Genomic DNA, 25,060 nt, shown 5'->3' on the forward strand with positions numbered 1-25,060 from the left:
AATGTCCTTTTCAAGTGGCAACAGATTTTGGGATTGGAACACTATGTTGCATATCAAGTGAACTGACTTATTTTGCATTATATATTAATTTAATATTTGCTACTTAGTATTTCCAAAGTTTGTTTTGTAAACTTGCATAAGTTATCTGTGATTTATTAAATTGAAATAAAACTAGAGTTCTACATTCTTACCTACTGGAATATTAATAGTTTTAAGAATGAACATTATACTATTTTACTCAGATAAATATGTATTTACTTAGATACTTACATATGTTTATATTTACTATGTAGAATTATATGTTAAAACGTATTACAAGAGATATATAAAATTGTAGCTTAGTTTAGTAAGTATCAGTCAATCGTGTTTTATTCAAGTGCTTTCAGTATCAGGCCTTAATGACTGAGTGCCATGACACAGTACATAGAGTTGAAAGCCAGACTAGCATACAATAAAATGTAATGAAAATTTAGTGCTGATAATAAAAGGCTGCCATTAACTCACGCTCACCTTCACACAGAAAATCTAAATCTGCTTTCAGACAGATTTCTTCAGTGCTTTTTTTTAAAAAAAAAAAATTCAGAGCAATTTAAAGAATATAAGAATGTTGTCAAAAATTTTTCATGGACAAGTCTTTTATTTTGATTTTAAGTCTTTCCTTGGAACAGCTTTCCTGTAATCACTATTGTGTGATTCTGTGTAAGCTACTCCTAATTGATCTTAATGCATTGCAATGTGTTGAGGCTATTTGGAATTAGCTTTTTTAATTACTAGAAATTATATTGCATTATTCAAATTCAACACTTAGGTTTCCTTTTTTCTTGAGAACACTGTTGTTCTAGTATTCATCGTTAATCAGAGAGGTTTTTTTGTTGCAGACTACATTCGATATGTGTAAATTCACAACATCAGTTTTCATCTTCCCATCCGTAGTGTTAAATGCACACTTAGGTGTGAATTGAATGCCTGGAAATGCATGAGGAGCTCTAACAGACTTCAGATGACTTCTCAGCACATTCCATCAGTTTATAAAATACTACTTGTACCATTACAGGTGAAGTAAAAATGAATTATTTGTGCAAACCTTATGTGGCCATGGTCACAACGTACCAAATGGCAGTGTTGCTTGCCTTCAACAACAGCGAAACTGTCAGTTACAAGGAGCTTCAGGACAGTACGCAAATGAATGAGAAGGAACTGACAAAAACCATCAAATCCTTACTTGATGTCAAAATGATCAACCATGACTCAGACAAGGTATGCGATAATTATATAAAGTTTCATCTTTTCAGTCTTGCGATTCTGATATTTCTCAAGGGCAAACAGAATCCACTGTTTGTTTTTTTTTCTGAACTGTATTATTGACCATTGTGAACAATTATAAATTTGTATTTATAAGGAGAGAGACAGGAGGAAGTAGATTCTGTGTCATATAGGTTCCGTATGCCGTAAAGGTAATAATGCCAGGACTGGTTATTTTTTCTGTTGCATTTAATCTCTCTGACTTTAGACTCACTGCTCTTGGAGGGTAATATGTCTTGAATACACCACTTTCGCAGTCGTACTGAATCATGGGAAGGAGCCCAAGTAGTAAACCAAAGAGTCTTACAAAGGTCCTAAAAAAGTTGTGGGTTTAAGAGACTGAAAGAACCACGTGCTTCCTTGCTGACAGATTACAGAAGGCAGAACAAGGAAGAAAGGGAGCAAGGAGGGCTTGTGTGAGGGGACTTTTGCTGCAGCTTGCCAAACTCTATCGTTCCATGAGTTTTGTGGAATTCCAGTAATATCAGAGCTTTGTGGGTAGAACAATGGTTGATACAGGTTCTGTTTCTGACTCTGCCTCATACTTCTGTACAATCTTCATGAAACCAGTAACCCGTTCTCCCATCCAGCGGAGGGTGGAGATGTCTGTTACGTAGGAAGCAACCCGAAGTGCCTCTGCATACTGTTCAGACTTCAGCATGTGCTTCCAGCTGGCCCAGAAAGCCCCTTATTCAGGCAGAAGAAACTGAGATAAGCTGTTCACTTTGCTTGCTGGAAGAAATCCAAAGCTGCTCTGATAGCTGCTTTTTTTTTTTTTAAACGAGGAAAATATTAGAAAATGGAAAGTAAGATCATGAGGAAGGTCTGGTGCTTGGCTGAAGCACAGGACATGCTTCCAATATCTAGAAATGAGCTGTTTGGAACAGTGGCTGGGAAAATGTCTGTTAGAGCATGGGTAAAATATAACACTGGGAGCTATTGCAGAAAACAGTGAGATTTTTCATAATCTTAGAAAGTTGCCCATTATTTAAAAGATTTACATTTATTTATATCTGTTGTATAAGGTTTGCCCATTTTTTTTAAGCATATCCTATCCCATCAAAGAGTGGATGATACAGCTTTCCAACCCATTTACCTTTTAATGTTTACCACTATGTTTTATGGTTCTTTAATTTCCAGGCTATTATATTCAAACATATCTGCTAATTCTGTGTTCTTTGTACTCTATCCAGCAATATGAAAGCAGACCTGTAGATAGTCTATCAGCTTACTTATTGAATAGACAGTGAACTTCAGTGGCTTAAGCTGTGAAATTAGATACACTAACTTCTCTTTACCTGTATCCGAGCCACACAGAAAAGTACAGTGTGTTAAATATTGTAGCTTGCTTTTGTTTGTTCTATTTTTGAAAGAGGAAAAAAAAAAAGGCAAAACAAAACAACAACAAAAAACCCAACCCAACTTTTGATAAAATCTTTATTGGTCTATTAGAATGACGATTTTTGAGTTCATGCACAACACACACTTTCTTTTGATTTATATCCAGCCAAGTAAGCAGAATAATGCTAAAATTTAATGTTAGCTTGTATTTTTTAAAGCCGTTGATCTTTGCCCTTTCACGGTAAATTTTCTATACTATGCCTGGGTATTATAAACTATTATAATAAAGAATATTTGTTGCAGAATATAAAATGAGAATTAATATTGTTGTGAGTATATAGTTAGATAAATATTGGCTGTGTTCACTGAAGTATTTACGCTTGCAGCAACCATGGTTTGGCAAGATTCCAAAGTCTAAGAAGCCCTGTCACTTTTTTCTGCTGCATATTGGTAATACTTGGACAGACTCTTGCCTGGAAACTGTAAAGACTGGTCAGGTCATCTGGTTAGTTGAATGTAAAGGTGTTTGGACTGCAGGGAATAGTTGCCATTTATTGAAAGAAATGGACTTTTATGTATGGAAAAGAATTGAGATTCTGACAGGAAAAAATTAGAAATGTACAGATAGGTGTGGAACTGGAGAAGTTGCAGCTCATCAGCTGGTTTCGCTATAGCATAACAAAATGCTTAGATGTTTTTGCTTAAGTTCTGGAAGGCAACATTAGTACTAGTAGTGAAAGCAATTGCTCGCTCTCTTGAGGCTCTGCCGTGAATAAATGCAAATCCTACTTTTTTTGCAGGGAGAAACTGAGTTTAAACAGAGAGTGTTTGTAACTAAGACAAGCTGTCGAAGTGTTAAAACAGAAAGTGCTTTAATCACATTGATTTGTTAACTAAATTCATGTATGCCAGAGTTGTTTGTAGTGTTTTCTGTAATAGACTTGATTTCTAGGTCAGTGAAACTGTAGCTTAAAAAATTGACCTGGTTCAAGTGGCATTTTTGAATTTCCAGCTACAAATCTGAAATTGGTTGTATGTATGCAAGCCCATACCCGTGATTTTTTTAAAGTAAATTGTTATAATTTTCTGGTGTCATTTCTGATTTTTTAAAAAGATACTTTATTGCAGGAAGACATAGAGGCAGAGTCTACATTTTCATTAAATATGAACTTCAGCAGTAAACGAACAAAGTTTAAAATTACTACATCAATGCAGAAAGACACGCCACAGGCAAGTATTCTTTGGTGTTTCTAGCTTGAACAGCTTAGGAAGCTTATTTTTCTAAAATTGAATTTATTATGTTAGTTTGGTGTAAGCACATGTAAGAGTCCCTATGTAAGATTTACATCACCATAAATAAATTATTTAAGTTTAAAGCTTAAGCACTGCAAATATTTTTTTACTTAAAATACAGGCAGGAGAAGATGGAATAGGAAATAAGAAAATAAAAGATAAATGAGCTATTCCTCTTGTACCAAAGAGCATTGACATTTAGTTTGTCTAACCCAATGAGACTTTGTTGGTGGTTATAAAAGCAACTTATTCCAGGAACAGCAGAACCAGTCAACTCTATTTTCCTATGATTTTGTGTCCTTCAGCAACTAAAATTAACTCCAGTGTTCATAATCCATGTTCCCTCTATATTTTCTAAGACGTAGGATTTTGTACAAGAGACAAGTGTGCCACCGAACTCAGTATGTTATAGTAGATGCTCCTGCCTTTCTCCCTAGTAAAAATGCTGGTTTGCATGTTTCTCCTACATTCCTGCTGACTTTTGTGAAACCTGGTATTCTTGATTTATGGAAGTACTTTGCCTGGCAGTGAACTTCACCTAGATTTTTGTGTTAATCGACTACTTTTATTAAAGTAAAAAACTATGCATTCAAGATATTTTTATGAAGTGTTTATCGATCTTACTATATTTTAAGCATTACTGTTCTTCCTGTGTTGCAGGAGATGGAGCAGACCAGAAGTGCTGTAGATGAAGACAGAAAAATGTATCTTCAAGCTGCTATAGTCCGTATCATGAAAGCACGGAAAGTGTTGCGACATAATGCTCTTATTCAGGAGGTAAGAGAAAATCCTCCTTGTAAGCGTGATTTTGTGAAAATCTTCGGGATAGTTGGGTGAAACATCTGACCACAAAACTCTTTCATGTCAAGACTAATACCTTGGTGAAATCAGTGGGAATTTCACTGGAGTCTACTTTGAACTGCAGTACTGGAGCGCTAGCTGTGATCCTTCAATCTTGTAAATGTGTCTTAGCACTAAAGCGTTAAGTACCTCTGTGCTTGCTCTTTCCAGTTGGCTGGTTCTATGTGAACAGATGCTGTATCCTATAAGAATCATAGCCAGAGCTATAGGTTCAGTTGAAAACCTGAGTATGGATATTCTAGGTATGGAATTTCCATAGAAGCACCTAGCCAATTGTGAGCTCTAATCATGATTTAATTCTAATTCTTGGCTAAAATTTTAAAAGTTGTGCAAGTATGTAGACATGCATTTCTTAATCTCCCTTTTCCATCGAGAAGTACAGTTGTCTGGATTTTTTAGATTCTAGGTTAATGATCTCTGAACTATCACAGACCAGCTGGGAAGAAACTGCTATTTCTTTACTTTTTCTTCCACCTTCCCATCTGTGCTAGCTGTCTGCCTAATTGTATTTCTTATTCCCACTGAACCTTTGCTCCTGCCAACCAGTTCCCAGTTGTAGTTTTCTTGGCCTTCAAGGGATTCGTTCTTCAGTCTTGTGTCTCCTGAGCCTTGCTGGAAAACCTCAGAGCAGACTGGTGGCGGAGGGAATGAAGATTCCTGTTTTATTCTACCATTTTGAGCATGGAGGTGGAGAGGCACTCGGTCATTTTGAGATCTGCTGTGTGCTTTCTGTCTCATGGTGATAGAGGAAACAGTTTACCACAGCCACCACTTATTTTTTTTAGGAAATAAAAATTAAGCAGCTACAAGGAGCTTGTAAGCCCAGAATTTGCAACGTGGGACATCTTTAAGATTTTGGATATTGAAATAAGTGCTTGTGCACAATTACTCTGACAGCAAACTTAATTTAAGTAAGCTGATTTTAGTATCCACAAAATGAGACAGCATAGGCCCCGATTATTCTCAGAATCAAAATCTGTGATATAGACGTGCTCTTAGACACTTCAGAAATATTGCCAGATTTTAGAGCAAATTGTGAGGAGACAGATTTTTGTATACTTAATGCTTAAACACAAAGCTGAAAATCTCAAGTGGAAGTTTTACCTTTACAGTGCAGGTTGCATTGAGCCCAGTAACTTGTTTTGCTTCCTGTTGTATGAATAAGGCCAAACTGCCAGGTGGTTCTCAGTTGAACGTGCTCAGCTTTCTCACTGAACTGACCTTTATAAAAAAAAATGAATAACCATCACTTTTATTAAAATGTAGAATATGCATAAATAGTTTCTTGGCTGTCCAATTTCCTTTTTTTTTTTTTTCCCCCCTGCTAAACTTGTAGTAAGATTTGATTTACTGTCAAGAGCCTTTTTATTTCTTAAAACATTCATTTGTGATATTGTTGCTAATTATGGTGATAACTATACTTAGTTCTTGTTACTTTCATCACGATGTTTATATACTTAAAATTTCCAGTCTGACTTTTTGAAGAGTCATAATGAATCTCTTCAAAGGAAGTCTATTTACTATGAATGGTTAATGTTTTCTTACCTCATTAATCTTTTTTCTGAGATGTAAGGGCAGGATTATACTGTTGTTAGAGATATGATTGAAAGACTCCTGGCCTTAATGTAGTTACCTCTGATTCTGACACGCTACAGCACCACACATTTCATTTAGGGTGACGTATCCAAGAAAATACTGAAGGCCCATGGTGGGCCTGTATATGTCAGCACGTGGTTTTTGCTGAGTTGTTAGTTGTGTTGGATGTGCCCTGGTAGTTTTACCTGTAGCTCCATGCTGCAGTGGCTTGCAGGACAAGGGAGCTTTTCCTTTAAAATAAATAAGGTCAGTGGGAGTAGTGAAGGGGAAAGGTCAACGCAGTCATTCCCAGAATTTTTTTTATTCTGACCATCAGGTATTTCTGTCCATCCTGCTTACTTGTATTACCTTTGATAAAACAAACCAAAAATCCCCTACCAATACAAAATTCTACCTTTTGTTCTCTCTGCCCTAAGTAAATAGATAAGTGTGATGATGACAATCAGTTTGAGTGAAGGGCTGAAGTCAGGTGAAATCTGAGCAGATCTATTAGCTTGTTAGCACCAAGTTTCTTCTCGTGTACACTGCTGTGGAATGTACCAGACCCTTGGCTGCTAGCCCAACAAAACTCGCTCTTTTGAGCTTTTTGTTTGCTTTGCTGGGTGAGTTCTACCTGGTGAGTTCTGTTGGCTCACAGAAGGCTCCAGCAAGCTCTAGAGCTGGGACAAAGCCTGCCATGAAAAGTTGTTTAAAAAAATGGGAGCTGAAATAAAAATCACTTTCTCCATAGAACGAATGACAAGCTACGGGCAAAATATATTGTCACACTCAAGTAGCAAGGTCTTTTGTTTACCATTGCTGGGAAGTAAAGAGGAGAAAGTAATAGTAATTTTCCTTGCTACAGGTTGGCCAAAAAAGTAAAATGCGAAAAAACTCCCAAGTTAATAGAGATGCATATTCTGTTACTAAACACAATTTCTTCCTCTTCTCTACAAGAGAATGGGCAAAACTAAGAACTATTAAGAAATGTGTTTAGAAAGAACTATTAAACATGCTAAGAAAGTTTTGCCTGCAGCTGCAGATTCTTCCACAAGGCAAATATGGTTGGTTTTGTTTTGTTTTGTTTTTTTTACAATATTTTTTTCACTGTGTCTATTACTAAAGTTCCAGTATAGCCAGATGGAATTGGCCAAATCGCAGGGCTGTCTTCAGTGACTGACGAAAGAGAGGTTCATCCTGATTGTCTCAAAGTGCACAGGAAGGACATGAATGGTGGGGCGGCTCCATTTACACCTTCCAGGCAGCTGAGCAGTTTGAGCTCCTTCCACAACATGACATGGGCTGGGACTGAGACAAAACACAACAGATCCAGCTCGCATCTCATATTCTGGCAGCTGCAGCAGCAAAGAACTCGTGCAACTTTACAAAATTATTACTACTTGGGCTGTCTTTTGTGATGAGAAGTGTCATCTGGGCTTTTTCAGCAAATTTCCTGAAAAATAACTTTCCTATTTCTTGCAAGTTTGATCATCTAGTGCAGTGGAGTCTCTGATAGCTTGCATTTTTAATATATTTAAACTGTGCTATTCAAGAATGAGTGAGGCCTTATTATAACATAATCAGACTGTAATTTGCTATGTACCTGTTTACATGTCTTCTAAATGTGTCTTTTTAATGATATAAAGAAAACACAGGTTTCACAAATCTTCATTACATGAAAACGTCGTCTCTATCTTTTTATGATAACAAAAATGAGGGGTGAGAAGAAAATTGTGTTCAACTTTAGAGGTAGTTTTGAAAAATACAATCAAGTGAAATTCAACCATTCAGAACTGTATAAACTATTACAAAAACTAAGATTAACACATTCTTCAGACATGTAATTTCCAAGTATGGCTGACATAACTCCGTAAATTAAATATTCCAGAACAGTGAAAGCACAGAAACAGTCATAAAAAGGACCCAGTCTAGGAAGTCAGTCAGCATAGCCAGCATGGAAAGGCACATATGGTTTTACAAAATTTTCACTTTGCTTAAACTTTGATAATAATAAAGAAATACATTAATATTAGATTAGTTTTTAACCTGAATATTTATCTTAATTTCTACCGTGACAAATCAAGCAAGAGGACTGAGAACATCTGGCTGACCTGCAGGCAAACTCACTAGTGAGCTGAGCAGCCAATTTAAGTGTCCTGACACTGATATCTAGCAATGCTTTGTTGATTGTTATGAATGAATTAGTCCAGGTTTATTTAATCCTGTCTTTAGTCAGGAGTCACTATCCCTGGAGGTGTTTAAAAGGTGTTTAGATGAGGTTCTTAGGGACATGGTTTAATGCCAGAGTTAGGTTATGATTGGACTCGATGATCTTAAGGGTCTCTTCCAGCTGAAATGATTCTATGATTCTTTAGAAGAAAAATATATTGAATTTGCCTTAAAGCCCTTAGCAAATTTTTCTATGGAGTTTATAACTGTTGTAAGTAAAAATAACACAAAACCTTTGTCTTTCTTTTGCAGGTAATTAGCCAATCAAGAGCTAGGTTTAACCCAAGTATCAGCATGATTAAGAAGTGTATTGAAGTGCTGATAGACAAACAGTACATAGAGCGAAGTCAGGCCTCTGCAGACGAATACAGTTACGTAGCGTGATGTTGCCATCCTGCAGGTATGAGTGTGAGGAGATCATTGCTGTCACTGTTCGGTGTGTCCCTGTGGGAAGAGGCAGGCCTGGGCCTCCATAATTGGTCACTTGGCAGCCCCTGTTTTTCTGCTGTTTACAACATCACCAGTGCCATGTCATGAGCTTCAATGAAAATGCCTATAGATATTTTAAGCTCATGTCATTATGACATTTCTTAAAACTTTACTAAAAGAATGAGTGAAGCATTGCTGAAATGTGGAAAATTGGTTGGGTACCATGCTTTTTTTTTCCCCCTCTTTCCCCTTTCACGTTTGCAGTTGATGTTTTTTAATGTATCTTAAGACAAAGTAAAGAAAAAAAAAGAACAACAACAAAAAAATCCAACAACCTAAATATTGTAATATGACAGATAACCTAATAATTGTATCTACATTAAAATGTAAAAAAAAATGACGAACATGATATTGCTGCTTGTCAAATAAAAAAATAAAGTTATATAATGTGTCTTGAATGATTGTAGAAATCGATATAGCATTAATGTCTGTAAATATTATTCAGACCTGGAAGAGTAAAAATAATGTTATCTGTTTGGGTTTTGGATAACCTCAGAAGTAGATCTGACGTACGAACTAATTTGTATAAAACTGAATAGCAGGTATGTTATATTTGATGTGATTATAAAGAATATTTATGTTTAAGCACACAACTTGTTTTCTTGAGATTAGGCTAACTTAGATTCTTAGTGCCTGCAGGCCTGCTCTGTGTCTGTTTATCTCACACTGTAGGAGTATGTTACAAGAGAAAATAAACACGTTTGAGGGGATTTAGGTAGTGTAGCTCGCAAAGAGTTAGGAATGGTTATCGCGAACATTAAAAATACAGTTAAGTGTCATGTGAAAACACCCTGTTAACGGGAAAGAATATAACAGACCAATAATTGAAAACTTTTGTTTCACTGATGCATTGGCTAGAAGCACTACATGGGTAGTTACCTATGTTTGCTTCCACATAAGCCCATACTGGGTTTTTTTCTCATTTTCACTCCTAACTCATGTGGTCGTATTTATATTTTGTTTCCCTCCACCCCAATTGGATTTCTAGCTATTTGGGCGGGACAAGAAATCCATGGGCTATTTCATGTCTTGTGTTGTTCATCAGGGATGGCATGGTGACTGTTCACTCTCACATAAGCAGAGCATAATTTTTAAAGGTACTGACTCTACCACTGGAAGCAATTGGAGTTAAGAGCATTAAGTGTACGAACACACTGAATGCCTGCTGCAGAAAAGAGCTTCCTCAACGCTATGCCTGCAATTATCATTGACAGGATACATTTTAAGTTAACTTTAAATCTTCTATTTTTGCCAAATTTTATTTGTGTGCATATAAAAATATATATGTAGATATATATTATTTGCAATATTTTTTTAGATTGTGTGGTATTTCGTCACCTGCTAAAAGTCCACAGATCAAGAATGAATTTTAAAGGAAAAAACTTTTGGGGGGAGCTTTTTCCTTTTTTCTAGTTCTTTACTGTATGAAATATTTCTCTCTGACTCTCAGATTGTTGCTGTCTCTTATTTCTTAAGTGACATCACATTCATATGTCATCTGGAGAGTATAGGAAACTTTCTATAGCTAACTAGGAAATGCATCAAGAAGTGGTAGTATGTCTTCCTTATGTGCATTTTGCTGAAGGCAAATAAAGGGCAATAAACCATGAAGGGCACTAAACACTTCTTCCATATATATGATATTTTATCCCGCTGCACTGAGGTCTGAATTTTTGAAGTGAATTTACATCTTAAAGAAATGATTTTTTTAACAGATTGTAATATAGCGCAGTAGGTCGTTGTCTAAATTGGTAGTTCAGGGTTGTGCGTGTGTGTTGGGAGACAGCGCGGGTGCTTGCAATGTCACCAAGTGTAGTGAACAGGAGGCATTAGCATAGAGTTTTTGACTGGAGTGACTTTTAATCTATTTCAGTGTGAAACGTTTCTGTGCTTTATATGACAAAAAATAGAATACAGGGAATATTCTGTGACACAACAGACAAAATAGTACCTGAGCACTGAATCATCAGATGCTTTCTCCAGAAAACAAACTAACAGTGACACCAAAGCTTCGGGAAACAAATGTGTTTTATCTTGTAACTCGTGTATGAAACAACAGATTTTAAGCTTGTTTCTTCATAAAAGGGTTAATAAAGGCTTTATTTAAACAGATTGCAGCAGCAAAATTTTAAGACTGAGTTTGAAAAAGCCTTAACAAATTTATTTTCAGAATCACTTAATAGACAAAGCAAAAACTTTACTGCTCTAGCCCAAACGTGTAAGGGTTTTAGCATTACCTTATCTCTGAATTTTTGCATACCTAAAACATCAAAAGTAATAGTTTATTTTTTAGATAAGCATGCTGCTGAGTCGAGACATGTTTAGTGAGTTAAAAACATTCATGTATTTCAGCGCAGTTGGCATCCCCAGACAATGTCTTTCATAATTATACACAAACTTGGTCTTTTCAGTGGCTCTTGGGAAACGTGGCTATAGCTGGGAAACACTTTGAATTCTGCTTTATAACTCACACCTTCCCCCTAAGGAAAAAAGCACTGCAAAGATTCAGCCCTCGGTAGCTGGGCGAGGGCACTGAAGTCATTGCTGGCACGGAGCGGAGCAGCTCACAGTGTCGTGCTACAACCTGGCCGCTCGTACATCTGGCAAGTGTCATTTCAAAACACAAAGTGCTGATGGCTATTAACAGGAAAGGCGAATTGTAAAAAAAGACATCAAAAAATGCCATGCATTTTGAATTTTTCACTAGAAGAAACTGATATGATTGTACAGATTATTTTTTGTTATAAGCCTATTAACATGTATCACTTGCTGGTTTATTGGGAGCCGTACAGCTGAGTCTGGAAACAATAATTTTGTGCATCTCATACATTTCTAATATCAAAATGCATTTTGCCCCTAATGTTGAGTGTTATTGATAGTTCTTATGCTAACTGAAAATGTATTTCTGTGATGTTTTAGTTTGTCTTCAGATTGACTATCTCATTCTAGGGAAGAAAAATGCGTATTTATGTTTCAGTGTGTTCATACATACACTGGTGCTGGAGCTCTGAAAGGTGCTTAAATAACACCAGAAACAGTTTTCAAAGTGGAGAGTCTCATTGTTTTTTAAGAAACCAAATAAGGAGCAGACTACAGAAACTGGTCAAAGGAGAAATACATTTTATAAGCTGATATCTTTCAGCTATGCTTGAAAAGCCATTTCTTATCCTTAAATAAGTTAATTTTAAAAGCAAGTCTTACAACGTAGTGTTGATTATTGAACAGAAAAAATTCTTTGTACCCTAGGGCAAATATGTTAGGACTGCCCATGTTTTACAAATACGGTAAGTACCTAGAGTTAATTAATCTAAGGTATTACAATCCATGAAAATGTTTTCTCCAGAAGCAATTGTTCTTGCACTAAGTGTTTTCTCTTATTACAAATCTGAAGTTTTCCTTACTTGCTTACGGTAAGTTGTACTGCGCTTCCTAGCTGATAACACAAACGGAGTTTTTGCAAGCTGTCAGACAAAAGAAGAGGAAGGATCAAAACACTGTTTGGGTATAATAATTTTAAAGCAATGCAAGACTTTGTTAAACATAGGTATGCGTGTGTGTGGTTTTAAAGCGGAGGGTGAACAAATATGGTAGTAAAAGTAACCAGACACATGTAGCTCATATGTGCTTCTCACTGTCTCCATTCTGTGGAATCCACAGTTGCATCAATAAGGGAACAAAGTAGCAGCCATCAAAAGGAAAGAAGCAGATGAGGAGGCTGGCCAGTTGGCCTCGTTTTTAGAACTACCCGAGTTGTGGTTTTGTGTTCTTTATCTTTGAACACTGTAAACATGTCTGTGTTCACTAACGTTACCGTTTAGTTCAGTATTGATGATTATGTGTCACGTGTTGGAGGAAGCAGTGTGCTGGAGTGTTCAAAGCAGCGATGCATTTGACGATGACGCGTGTTGGTGCTGCTCCCCCAGCTGTCCCAGGGGCGTGTGGCACAAGCCCTGAGAGCTCCATCAGTCTCCCCACTGAGCTCAGTCTTGCATATGCATCCTAGAAGTCAAGCACTCTAAGCCTGAGAAGCAGTAGGAAGCAAGTCGAGTGGTATTGTAGTCACTTTCAAAACAGTTCTAATAGTTTAGGGTATTACTTCCACCATTTATTTCTACACCCTCTTTATGATCCTTGTGACTGAACACTATCAGTAGTGATTGGAGCAAAACTGAAATGCTCGCTCGTTTGGTTGCTTTGACTGCAGTAGTGACCAGCTTGCATTAACACCACAATAAGTTCCTGCTGCTCAGCTAGGAAAAATGATGAGTGAGCATTGCTTGTCTCTTACAATATCAAGTAAAAACTTTGCACTTGAACCACTGAACTTGCCGTATATGAACCCTTCACAAAGCTGGACTAGCCCAAATTCTCCTCCGGTATTTTATACTGAGGAGGGCTAGCCTAACTTTGTGTGTCCTTCCTTCCACTCTTCCACTGAGATAAAATCGTACACCAGTGTTTCCTTATGTATTGCTCTCCTAAATCTTCTCTGATGTAGTGTCATATACCAGAAACTGAAAATCATGTATTTTGGGACTACAGAAAGTAAAGTAGGAGAGATGATACGCTTCCCAATGTCTGTATAGCAAAAGGCATCAGTTCTTCCAGTCTAACTCTGATCCAACCAGACGTTTGATATATTGGTGTTTACAGGAGCAATGGATACATAAGGAGATTGTCAGGCGTGTTTTTGTCTGGAAGAGGCCTTGTTCGTAGCATAATCCTTGTATGGTAAGCACCGCAATTATCACCTTTTGGTGGAAGCTGGTGGTTTTGATGTATGTCAAACATTTTTTTCCCAGCAGCTGTGAACAGTAGCACTGTAGCTGCCAACATTTATTAAAGAGGAGTGGTTTGAGGACAGTTCTGAAACTTGGCAGGTTGCTGTTGGCTGTCTTTTAGTATTGGTTATATCATCTGTAACTTACTAGGTATGTACGATAAAAGGTGTTACACTTGGGTAGTTTTTCACGTTATGTTGAACAGTTTCAGTTAAGTTTCCTATGCTGTACTTAGGGGCTGTTTAATTAAAAATTCTTTGGATGGATGAATTTTTCCTCTTTCCAACCACCAGCTTAATAAATTCATGGTCATCAAAACTTAAGTTTGAGAGAATAAAAATTATCTAAACCTCATGATTTTATGTCATCATCTGTATATTTGAAGCCAGTTCAGATTTTATTATGGGATTTGTTTTAGGCAAAGCCAGGCGTTTGCCTCCTTCAGAGCAGTGAGATACGGGGAGTGAGGTGCTGCCTAGAACTAATCAAGAGGGGAATGTCAGTGAAAGGATACGAGTGGTCCACTGACCCATCTGCTTCAGAAGTTGATCTAATGTGTCCGTTTGCACAGGATCTGGCATGTCAAAAGTTCTTTTTGGTTTTTTTTCTATTTTAAAGAGAGGGCATAAGCAATGTTGCCAGCAGGCATTCAAGAAACAGGAGGCCTAGCCTTTTTGATGACTCTTTCTTGGTTCTTCCCTTGACCAGGAGGATGCTTCAGCCTTAACCAATAAGGCACATAAGGTCTGTTACTGCTCTTGGATGTGTGCAAACTTCAATTGGCATGAAGGTGAATCAGCCATAGGGGGTGAACTCTTACCTGCTTCCCAAGGCTTTTTGTGTATTTTCTTTCCAATATTCAAAGGACTAAAAAAGTGGTAACGAGGACAAGGGATCTACAGCTTAGTCATGAAGGTGTTGCTGTGGGAGCTGGGGCTGTGGGTTCCACGTGGGTTGGTACCCTGAAGAGCCGTCTGCTTCTGGGTGCAGAAGGCAGGCAGCAGCCGCCAGAATTCTGGATGCAAGCTTCATCCCCTGTGTTTGTTGATGTCCATAGCAGACTTAAGTGATAGTTAGCAATCTAGTTACTGGTAATGGATATGTGAACACTTAAGTTTTGGGGCCATCTCACCATCTGGGGACTCGGAAACTTGCTTTCAGAACTAATTTTTTTATTTACACCTATGTTCTGCTGGACTGCTGTCTGAAGCTGTGAAAATGAGTCATGTGAGTCTCACCTGTAGCTCATTTCGGTGATTCCAGGTGAAATACTTTTTCTTCTCCCAAATGGGTGTCTGCTGCCACATGTTTTAGTGTGCTGGTAATGATGTATCTGAGCCTTACTGCAGCCACAAATTGAAGGGAATAGACGTACACCCACAAAGGATGCGCTGCTCAAAATCTGAGTCATGACTGTGAATCAGGGATGTGCCTGTTGCAGCTGGTGAGAGGGATTTGGGAAGATGTAACATTCCCGCTGAGAACAGCAGCAGTCTTGTTTTGGGCTGAGGAAACCTTCCATCTGCGTGCAAGTAGACTCTAGCTTTAAGAAACCTTTATCCATTGAGAAGACCCCGGGAATTAATACCTGTTGTTGATTTTTTTGAGTAATCAAGTAATTACACTCGTAGCTCCTCAGTCCTCCTTCCTCAGGGCAGTAGCTTTGCCTGTTTTGGATTCCCTTTTTTGGAGCACTGCATAGTTAATTTTTAAAAATATATATTTTAAAACACACGTATATAGTTTGACAGATAGAATGGAAGAGAAACGGAGCTTGTGCCACTGAGGCTGGTATTTATTTAGTGGGAAGGAGCAAGTGGGGACATGTATTCTGATCCTGAGCGACAGCCTGGCAGTTGGGGCAAAAGAGTTGTGGGCTTTTGCATGTGGACTGACAGACCCTCTTTTTATTCTTTCCCACACCCAGGCACAACCTTTGAAATGCAGACTTGACAGGCAGAGCTGGAATATCTGCTCCTTCCCTTCCCGGTGCGGCTCCCGCCAGCGTCAGGGCTGCGTGTCGGGACAGGCTGGGAGAGGCCGAGCGCTCGTCCCGCTGCCCAGCGGTGCTGGGAGCCGGGCGGGAGGTGCGGGGCTGGAGGCGACGGGGATCTGCAGCGGGCGGAGGAGGCTGCGATCCCTTCGGGCTCAACTCTAACGTAGGGACAGGGATCATAAACTGTGCATGAAGATGCCAAGAAGCATGGGATGAAGTTCTTAATAGTGTATCAGCGGAGCTGGCTCCGGAAGCTGTAGGTTTTATGGGTCATGTGCAATGACACAGGGTGATATGCGGCAGGTAGAATTGCTGCTTTGCTTTTGCCTTTTTTTGGTTAGTTTGTAAGTCCTTTTGTAAAGTAAAATTCAGCCTTAGGAGAAGTATATTTCAAGAAGCTTATTTTGGAGGGTTTTTTGTGGGATGTTTAATTCCCACTTCCTGCTGATATCAACTCTGGGCTTTGCATCTTCCAGAATTTCCTTCTGTGCTGTCTGAAATGGCCATCGTGCTGTTCCACATCCTGTAACGGTGGTTGGGTGGCTGAGCTCTGGGCATGGGAAGGTTGTTTCTCTTTGCAGGGGCTGTTCTTGCTGTGTACATCTCATTGCATCAAGCTCTTCTTTCTTGCCCGTACCCTTCTAGGCTATGTTGCCTTGCCTAGTACGTTTTGTATATGGCTATCATACATAGACCCTTAAAATTTTTTAATTTTAATTTCTCCTTATGAAGGTTGTCATGGTTTTAATTGCGGGTTGACAATAAAACCATGGCAGATGTATTGTTAACCCTTTCCCCCCACCCCGCCCCCGTTCACCTCTCCCTCTCCCCCCTTCCCACTAAGGACAGGCGATTGGGAGGGAAAGAAGGACAGAGAGAAGAGAATTGGAAAAATTTAAAATGTTTTACTAATGCTACTAATAAAAATAGAGAAAATAATACAAATTTTACAAAACCAATCTTGAAAGTCCCGGCAACTGCTCCGGCAGATGTGGGGCTGGCACCCGAAGTCCTGGACTGGACTCTGCAGCCAACCGGAGCTGGATTCAGTCTGTCATTAGGCCTCGGTTCACAGGGACAACTCGCAAGGTCCTCTCCCAATGTCGGCCATAAGGAAAAGGGGTGAGATCCTCATGATCCCCCACTTTTATATGAAGTATGACGTGAATGGGATGGAATATTTAGTTGGTCAATTTTCAGTTCACCTCCTGCTTGCACATCTTGCGAGATGCATCCTTATCAATGACCTCGCACTCCATTGCGATGTCTACCAAAACATGTATCTAGCTTTCAGGAAAACTGCAGTTATTTAGAAGGCTTTAGCTGACAGGGAAATTCACTAAAAGAGAAACTTGTTTTTTTAACAAAACCAGGACAAGGTACATCACAAGTTTCTACTCATACGTCTGCTGCTGTAACGAACTGTTTGGCCTAGCCTTTCATGGAATGTGATTTTATTGTTGTCATACTCATGAGAGCTCTGGGATGCTTAAACCAGCTTTTCTTCGGGAGTTTGTTGTTGGTCATCTCTGATGGATGGCTGGTTTTAACACCAATTATAAAACTAAAAATCACATTACATCCTGTCCATGCAGACTAGAGTTTTGATACCACTCCTGCAGAACACTGCAAACCATCAGTTAGTGCGTTATGTGCTAGAAAGTCATATTTTGAAATAACTTTTGTTGTCGTTGGAAATGTTGTGGGGATTATTTTGTTCATTTTTTTGTGTGTAAAGTTCTAGTGAAAATGTTTACTTAGCTACATATTAGTTACAGTATGGGCAACATGAATGCAAACTCCCTTTCAAGCCATCATCTGCAGTGATGGAGGAAGCAACTGACAGGACATCTTCATATTCATCCTCTGCTGAGGCTACACAGACTTTCAGCGATTTTAGAGTAGTTATGTTTAATACCAACTGCTCTAAAAATCAGTATTTAGAAGAGAAGTTGCAGCAGGGAAGGGGGAGATCCCTCCACTCTTGGTTTCATGCAATGGATTGTTGATTTCTTTACTCGACAGACTCATTGGCTGATTGGGAAAATTTCTCATCTTTCCTGAAGCCACTAGTACAACATAATTCCCCTGCCAGCTCTGCAACAGTGTTACTCTCTTGATTTAACTGTGGCTGTGTGGAAATGTCAGTGCTTTCCTTAAAATGTATTGTTATAGCAGAGTCTCTGCTGTTACTAGCAACTTTCCAGCCCTAGAGACTGGGCAGAGCAGCGTGACAGTACATTCCTCTGAAAAGGTCAAACATTGGGAAGCCAAATGCGAAGAAATTAAAATGCATTGCTTCTCCTCTATTAGTATGGAGGTATTTGGGGTGCATGAGCCCGTTTTTGCAGGAGAGGCTCTGCTGCAGCCCTCTGCCAGCAGAGGTAGCTGCGGCCGCTGTGCTGGGCAGCACTGGCCAGTCCCTCCCTGGCCTCACCACGTCCCCGGCTGCGCTGCTGGGATTCAGCTGCTCCCAGGGCCAGTCGTCCAAGCTGCAGCCATCTCTTCTTCTTGACAAAATGTTTTAGGAGAGGAAATACTTTCCCCTGTGGAGTCAGTATTCAGGAGATGCTTTAGCAAGGTGAGCTTACCTGTGGGGTCCAGCCAGGAGAACAGGAGCGCTTGGCAGGCACAGGGCATTACGGAAACAGCGAGAACAAAAGTTGTGCGCACACAGTTGTGTTGCGAAGAGAGGGGCCAGCTGGTGCCGAGCTCTTAGGATTTTGTGGGTGGGATCAAAAGTTAGGACCTGCTGGGATGCATTTCTGTGGGGACAGCTGCAACCTTTTAGCAAATTTGGGTGGGAGGGTAAAAAGGGAAAGATGCTTTGCATCCTGATCAAATCCTTTCTCTGAGCAAGGGTACCCCAGGTTGCAGAAAAACATACCTTGCTTTTCTACTGGAATACTTCTGGGTGGAGGTGACCATCGTTCTCCCAGGAACACTGGAACAGGCTTCCCAGGGAGGTTGTGGATTCTCCTTCTCTGGAGATATTCAAAACCCGCCTGGACGCCTTCCTGTGTAACCTCACCTAGGTGTTCCTGTCCTGGCGGGGGGATTGGACTAGATGATCTTTCGAGGTCCCTTCCAATCCCTAACATTCTGTGTTTCTGTGAAGAGAAGGCTGGGGGAGCACTGCAGCTTTTGGACAGTATTGATCATCTTCTTGCTAAGACAAAGAGGGAGAGAGAAGGATTGAGGAATAGGGTGTGTGTGAAGCTGTTCACAGCAGTAAAAGGGCTCTAGAAAGGTGGGGAAAGACACAGTTTGAGGATTTAAGGGTGTATCAAATAGAGGAACAGATGCAGAGCTCATGGTACAGAACTGCTTGCTGTGTTTTGGTGTGTGGGGGTCTATTTTGTCTAGGGTGGGAGAAAACCTGCAGTTCTTCAGCTGGGCAGTTTGTGAGCATGAGTACAGGTATCAAATGAGAAACTTCGTGTTAGATTCCCCATAACTTACCACTGTCCCAATATTTTCTCTCCTTGAGTTCTCATCTGCTGCTTCCTCAAGCCCAAACCTTCCTTCTTTGAGTTTTGTGTGAATTATCTGATGGTACGAGTTTTTAAAGCTGCTTTGAAACTAAAGGGCTCCTTGGTTGAGGACGATGTATTTGAGTGAAATGTGGGATCGAAACTTGGTTAGGGGATGAAGCTGGAAATAGTGAAAGCAATGAGGGTTCCAGGTGCAGATACCAAACTTTCTTTCTGAACTTCTTGAAATGGGTTAGCAGTGCTGTATGTGAGTCCCGAGCAGACAGGAGAATGGGAGAAGCCCTGAAGCAAAGCAACAGACAAGGAATGGAGCCAGGGAATCTGTACCTGTCTTATTATTGGAAACAGACTGCAACGAATCGTTGTGGGGGGAGGAAGACGTGACAGTACAAAACAGATTTAATAAATCCTGTTGTTAGGAGGCTGGTGCTGCACTGCTTAATGCCTCCTTATTGTGTGGAGGTTCCTGTTTGAATTCTGTTTGCTTGTTCTTTAGTGGCTTAAGAAAGAATTTTTAGATGTCTGGATCTAGTAATCTCGCTGGAATACATAGGATGACCTTGTGGTCAGAAAACTTAAAAATTTTAACCATTTATGTTACAGAATAGTTATTTTCATAGATTAATCTGCATTTTCAGCACACTAGCTGAACTTCCAGCATTTTGAATGTCAGCATGGTAAAGCATATTTACCAATACCTACACAAAATCAGCTCAGCTGCAAGGTTCCTGCCTGTGTGAAGCAGAGGCTGGACGCAGTGTGGTTGGGCAATGTGCCTCTATGGTAGCATTGCCAGCCTTCCGTCTGTAAAGTCAAGGCCTAATCATGCAACTTTCAGCTATATCAGCTATATATTTTAAAAACTTTTGTTGCTGCTAAGGAGAGGGAATATTACTTTAATGCTATCTGATAACATCTGAGCTCATGGAACATTAATCCTTGAGATCTAAAGTAGAAAATAAGAGTTACAACTTTTGAAATTAATTAAATATAAAATCCATTTAGTCAAGATGCCTGTTTTTCAAACTTAATAAAAAACTCTGTTTCTTCAAAACGTTAAAGAGCATAGTCCAGATAAAGTTCAGATGTTGCTGAGAAGTTCCGGAGTTGCCTGTGGCCGGACTATTATCCAGGTTTTTTTGCTAACAGTAATTATTGTGTCAGAACAATTATTAGTTACAGTTCCTTACTGTGAATTGCCCTTTTCTTTAAGCTTTACCTATTTTTACTTGGATTTTGTACTTTTTCACTATTATTGTGAATGAATGAGATGCAAAATCTGGAGTCTGTGTTCTGACTGAGTAAGGTCAAAAACACGCACATGCATTTGCTTTCTCTGAAAATTAGTTTTTAAAAAGATATTATATAGGGATACTAAGTACTTTCCAGCAAAATGCCTTCAGCATGATGCAGTAAACTTAGTATGAAATACGTTGTACTTATCCTGTGGAAGCTGGAGAACTGTGCTGATGGGAATTTATGATACGTGAGTACAGAAGGGGAACCAAGAAGGAATTGTGGCTTGCTGGGCTAGTCACTTATGTAGAAGTGGGGAGGCCTGAATGTACATTTTGGCTCCCAGGTGATGTGTTTTGCTCCACTTGAAACAATCCTTGAAGAAATCCAGGAACATGTTGTGGAACTAAGCGATCCTGGGTACGCACCATGGTGGCAAGTGCTGTGGAACTGGAGAAACGTGTAGGCATCTGGGAGCCCCAGGTAGCCAAGAAATGGGAGCACGCTGTCTGTCTGGCCTGGTGGGTTCCCCAGTTCCTTTGTGCTCGGCAGTGTGACTTCAGTAACAGGAGTGGACAGGGCTTGTTCCCCAATTAATCTTTAGCTGGGTGTCCTGAAGAGGCTTCTTAGAGTTACCTCAGGCTCACTGTAAGGACCTGAGCCTGGGTCTTCTCCTGGGTGTATGTTCTAACCACCAGGCTATGAAGTAAAATGGGTAGGTGAGAAGGTTGCTGGCTTCCTTGGGCTCTATTTTAAAAGGGAGTATCTGCCATCAATGCACTTTGTAGGGTGCCTAATTTTGTTGTGTGCTCGGAAAACACCTTTCAGAGTGAGCCCTTCAGGGAAGTTGAGCAGATCCCGGAGCCCGTTCGGGCTGTGGTGCTGAGCTGTGCAGCCCTGCTGAGACCAAGGCAGGTCTGGGTACGCACAGAGGTGACACACCACCTGTGTGAAACATCTGAAAATCAAAAAAAAGTAAGGTGCCTCTGTGCATGAACTCTCAGGATCACAATTTTTGTCACTATTGGATTTAGCTTGATGATATGGCACAATATTTTAATTTTGAATAAACCTTGGCCTAGTAAAGTCAATCCCCATCTCTGTGAGAAGCAGAGATTTATTTATTTTTCTTGATAACATGCAGCAAAGGTCTGGAACAAATTTTCATGGCCAACCCTACAGTTGGATTAGTGCCCTCATTCAATCAGAGTGTGCAAAATACAAACCCTAGGTAGAGCTAAACTACAAAGCGGAGATTTTTGATGATGCTAAATAGAGTGAAAGCACCAGGGGGAAAAAAAATCTGAAATCCTCTTATATGATTATTAAAATAAAGACACACACATGAAACCAGCAAAGTCTTAGACTGGGGTGGCACAGGGAACTGGCAAGAGAACAGCCTGTTCTAGTTGGATGCTTTGATATTAGTTGGAAGCTGTAACAAAGCAAATATTTCAGGGCTCCTTGCAGGTCTCTGTGTGAGCTGACTATGAGTGCATTGGCTGCTTTCTCCTTCCACAGCACTGCTGGTCCCAGCTGCCTGGCCGCTCCTCGCGCTGCCCCTCTCCAGTCACACGTTCTCTCTTTCCTCCCTTCAGAAACTTCATTCTCATCTCTTCTTCCCAACCCTTTTCCACTGTACTTAGCCGCTCTTTCCACCCAAATACAACTTTTCATCTACAATTGCACCTGTGTCTGTGCTGCAGATTTCCTTGAATTAGCATACGCTCTTGGGCATCTTGCTTGCCCGCGCTGCCCTTCCGTGCACGCATGCGTTTAGCTCTGCCAGGAGGCAATGGTACGTGTGTCTTCAGTAGAGTCTAGTCTGTGCTGCACTAATGCAAACTTTAATAGATTAAAAAAAATATTAAGGAGTGCAATGTCACCTTTTGGCTGCTTTCTTCAGTAGCTGTTCACTGGTACCTGCATCCCTTTTCAGCAAAAATGCCAACATTACTAACAGTAGGTCCCCCAGGAGGAGACTAGATTGCTGAAGTTACATGCAGCTGTCTGAGAATACGTGGTGGGATGGCATAGTTTACATTTCAGGCTGATCTCATTAATGTTAATCTCCTTTCCACTGCCATGTGTAGAACCTTACAGGTGAGCAATGACTCTAATTATGGGTAAATTGCATCTAGTTAGTGGGGCTGAGGCTAGTGATTATACTCAGAAGACATAATGAAATGAACATGCATAAAATTGCATGAGAAAATTAAAACCCATGTGAGAGAATCTAATGGGGAAATGGAGAGAATGAAGCTGAATGGCAGAATGAAAACCATTAGATTTGCCAGGCAGGGTTCATACGGATTTTCTTTCACAAAAGGAAACACGTAAGTAGATGAGAGAATTTGGCCTGCAGGGTTTAACCCAAAAACCTATTAGGCATATAAAATATTTGATAAAGAAAAACTACCAGATCCTGTGAAATGAATGACCTTGCTCCGCTGGCTACCTGCTGGTGGCTTTGGGCATGGTGGCAACTCCTGAGTGTTTTTACTCTTCAGGATGTTTCCATTTGCAGAAAGAAGCTGTGGTGGCTGCCCTAGGAGCTGGAGGAGGTGACAATGAGTCAGGTTCGACCTCTAGTGTCAGCTGACTGTAGATAATCTCTTTGAGTGTGTGCTGGTTTCAAGGGATATGCTTTGATTTAAAAAATGCTTGAAGGATGAATATAAGCAAGTTTGAAGGCAATCTATGGGCATAAAAAAGCTACAATAAGGGATGGGTGGGTGAACCTGAAGGAATTTCAAGCTGAATATGAGGAAAGCCTTCCTAACCATGGTTTCTAACAAACTATGCAGAGTTTGGTGAACTAGAAGACCTCTATGATGTCTGATTTATTTTGATTGAGATGCTGAGGGAGAACACCCACAGAGCTCTGAGGAGTTTTGTTCTTTGTCCTTTACAGAAATTAAATACAAGATCAAAAAGAAATTGGGTTATTTGTTTTAAATAACATTACACTTGTTTGTGTCTCTCTAAATGAGCCACTGAATAGTTACAGTTGTTTTATGGCAGTCAATTATTTTCTAAATCTCTACAGAAAGCAAAGACCTTCTGGTTTAATGCTTTAGGTTTTGTTTTACTGGGTAGGCAGTTTATAATCATAAGCAGCTTTGCACTTGATAACAAACTTTGAAACTTAATGTGTAGGGATTATTGAAATTTGTATTTGTAAATTAATATATCCTTTTATCTGGATAAAGTTTCCATTATTTTAACAGCATATGTAATCCTTTTTTGATATTATGTCTAACTTTAGAAGTCTACAGTGTAAATGTTTACACATGAACTACTCATCTTCCGTTCTTATCTAGTCAACAGCAAAAAGTCACTGCTTTGTTTTTCCTGGGCTATACTGGTTCCTTTCAGAGAAGACATGTTCCAGAGATGCTGTTGGCTTTGTTGACTGGATCTCTACCAACTGTGAGAACAATTTTGAGTGATTTGTTCTACATAGATACCTACATTTATGTAGGTGAATCCTGTACTAGGAGCTCAGCCATGAGGAATGCTATGAGGGGGAACCAAGGCTGGGCCCAAAACTTGTCAGGAAAAAACCTTGCAGTGTCTCTGTCCTGAATTCTTAGAATCACCAAATAGTTTGGGTTTGAAGGGACCTTAACGAACCTCTGGTTCCAACCCCCCTGCCGTGGGCAGGGACACCTTCCACTAGACCAGGTTGCTCAAAGCTCCATCCAGCCTGGCCTGGAACACTTCCAGGGATGAGGCATCCACAGCTTCTCTGGGCAGCCTGTGCCAGTGCCTCACCACCCTCACAGTAAAGAATTTCTTCCTTATATCTAACCTAAATCTACCCTCTTTCATTTTAAAACCATTACCCCTCTTCCTATCACAACGCTCCCTCTAGAGCCCTTCTCCAGCTTTCCTGCAGGTCCCTTTAGGTGTGTGCTGGAAGGCTGCTGTGAGGTCTCCCCGGAGCCTTCTCTTCTCCCGGCTGAACAAACCCAACTCTCTGAGTCTTTCCTCACAGGAGAGGTGCTCCAGCCCTCTGATCATCTTTGGGAATGTTTGAACAAGAACCAACAGCAGCTGTGGGAAACCAATTACTCCGGTTGCTGTAAGAAGAGGAGGCTTATTGTGATTGACTTTTGGCAGGGAGGTTGGACATCTGGGAAGAGGACGTGGAACTGACAGACAGAACCTGTTCCTCACAAGGCTAAAGTCAGTAATCCTTCACGCAGCTCAGGCTGCTGGTGCCTCAATTATGCAAGATAAAGCTCTGTTCTTTGAGCTAATGGAATAATGCAATTAGGACAAGGCAGTGCTGATAAACTCTTATCCTTCAAAGGGCTGGTTGTTACAGACAAATTGACACCCGCCGTGCCAGATGCAGTGTAGCCAGGCGTTGACTATCTGCCCGACCAAGCTTTGCTGTGGCAGACGGACACCGTATCGTACCTGCCCATGGCTGAGAAGGGGGAGGTTTTGCAGAG

General features: G+C 40.1%; 1 protein-coding gene across 4 annotated transcripts in view; it reads left to right on the forward strand.

Moving 5' to 3' along the window:
• The window catches only part of CUL2 (cullin 2), a 54,872-nt gene extending 44,631 nt beyond the window's left edge, over positions 1 to 10,241 (forward strand). For 2 of the 4 annotated variants that reach the window (XM_065627756.1, XM_065627757.1), the window contains exons 19-22: positions 1,055 to 1,257; positions 3,772 to 3,873; positions 4,597 to 4,713; positions 8,854 to 10,241. In XM_065627756.1, the coding sequence (XP_065483828.1) occupies positions 1,055 to 1,257; positions 3,772 to 3,873; positions 4,597 to 4,713; positions 8,854 to 8,985 (554 nt within the window). In that variant the 3' untranslated portion in view covers positions 8,986 to 10,241. The remainder of the gene's footprint in view (positions 1 to 1,054; positions 1,258 to 3,771; positions 3,874 to 4,596; positions 4,714 to 8,853) is intronic. The other 2 variants (XM_065627755.1, XM_065627758.1) reach the window with 2 other exon arrangements.
• Positions 10,242 to 25,060: the final 14,819 nt, after the last annotated feature.

This window comes from Caloenas nicobarica, chromosome 2 (assembly GCF_036013445.1).
Source record: "Caloenas nicobarica isolate bCalNic1 chromosome 2, bCalNic1.hap1, whole genome shotgun sequence".
NCBI lineage: Eukaryota > Metazoa > Chordata > Aves > Columbiformes > Columbidae > Caloenas > Caloenas nicobarica.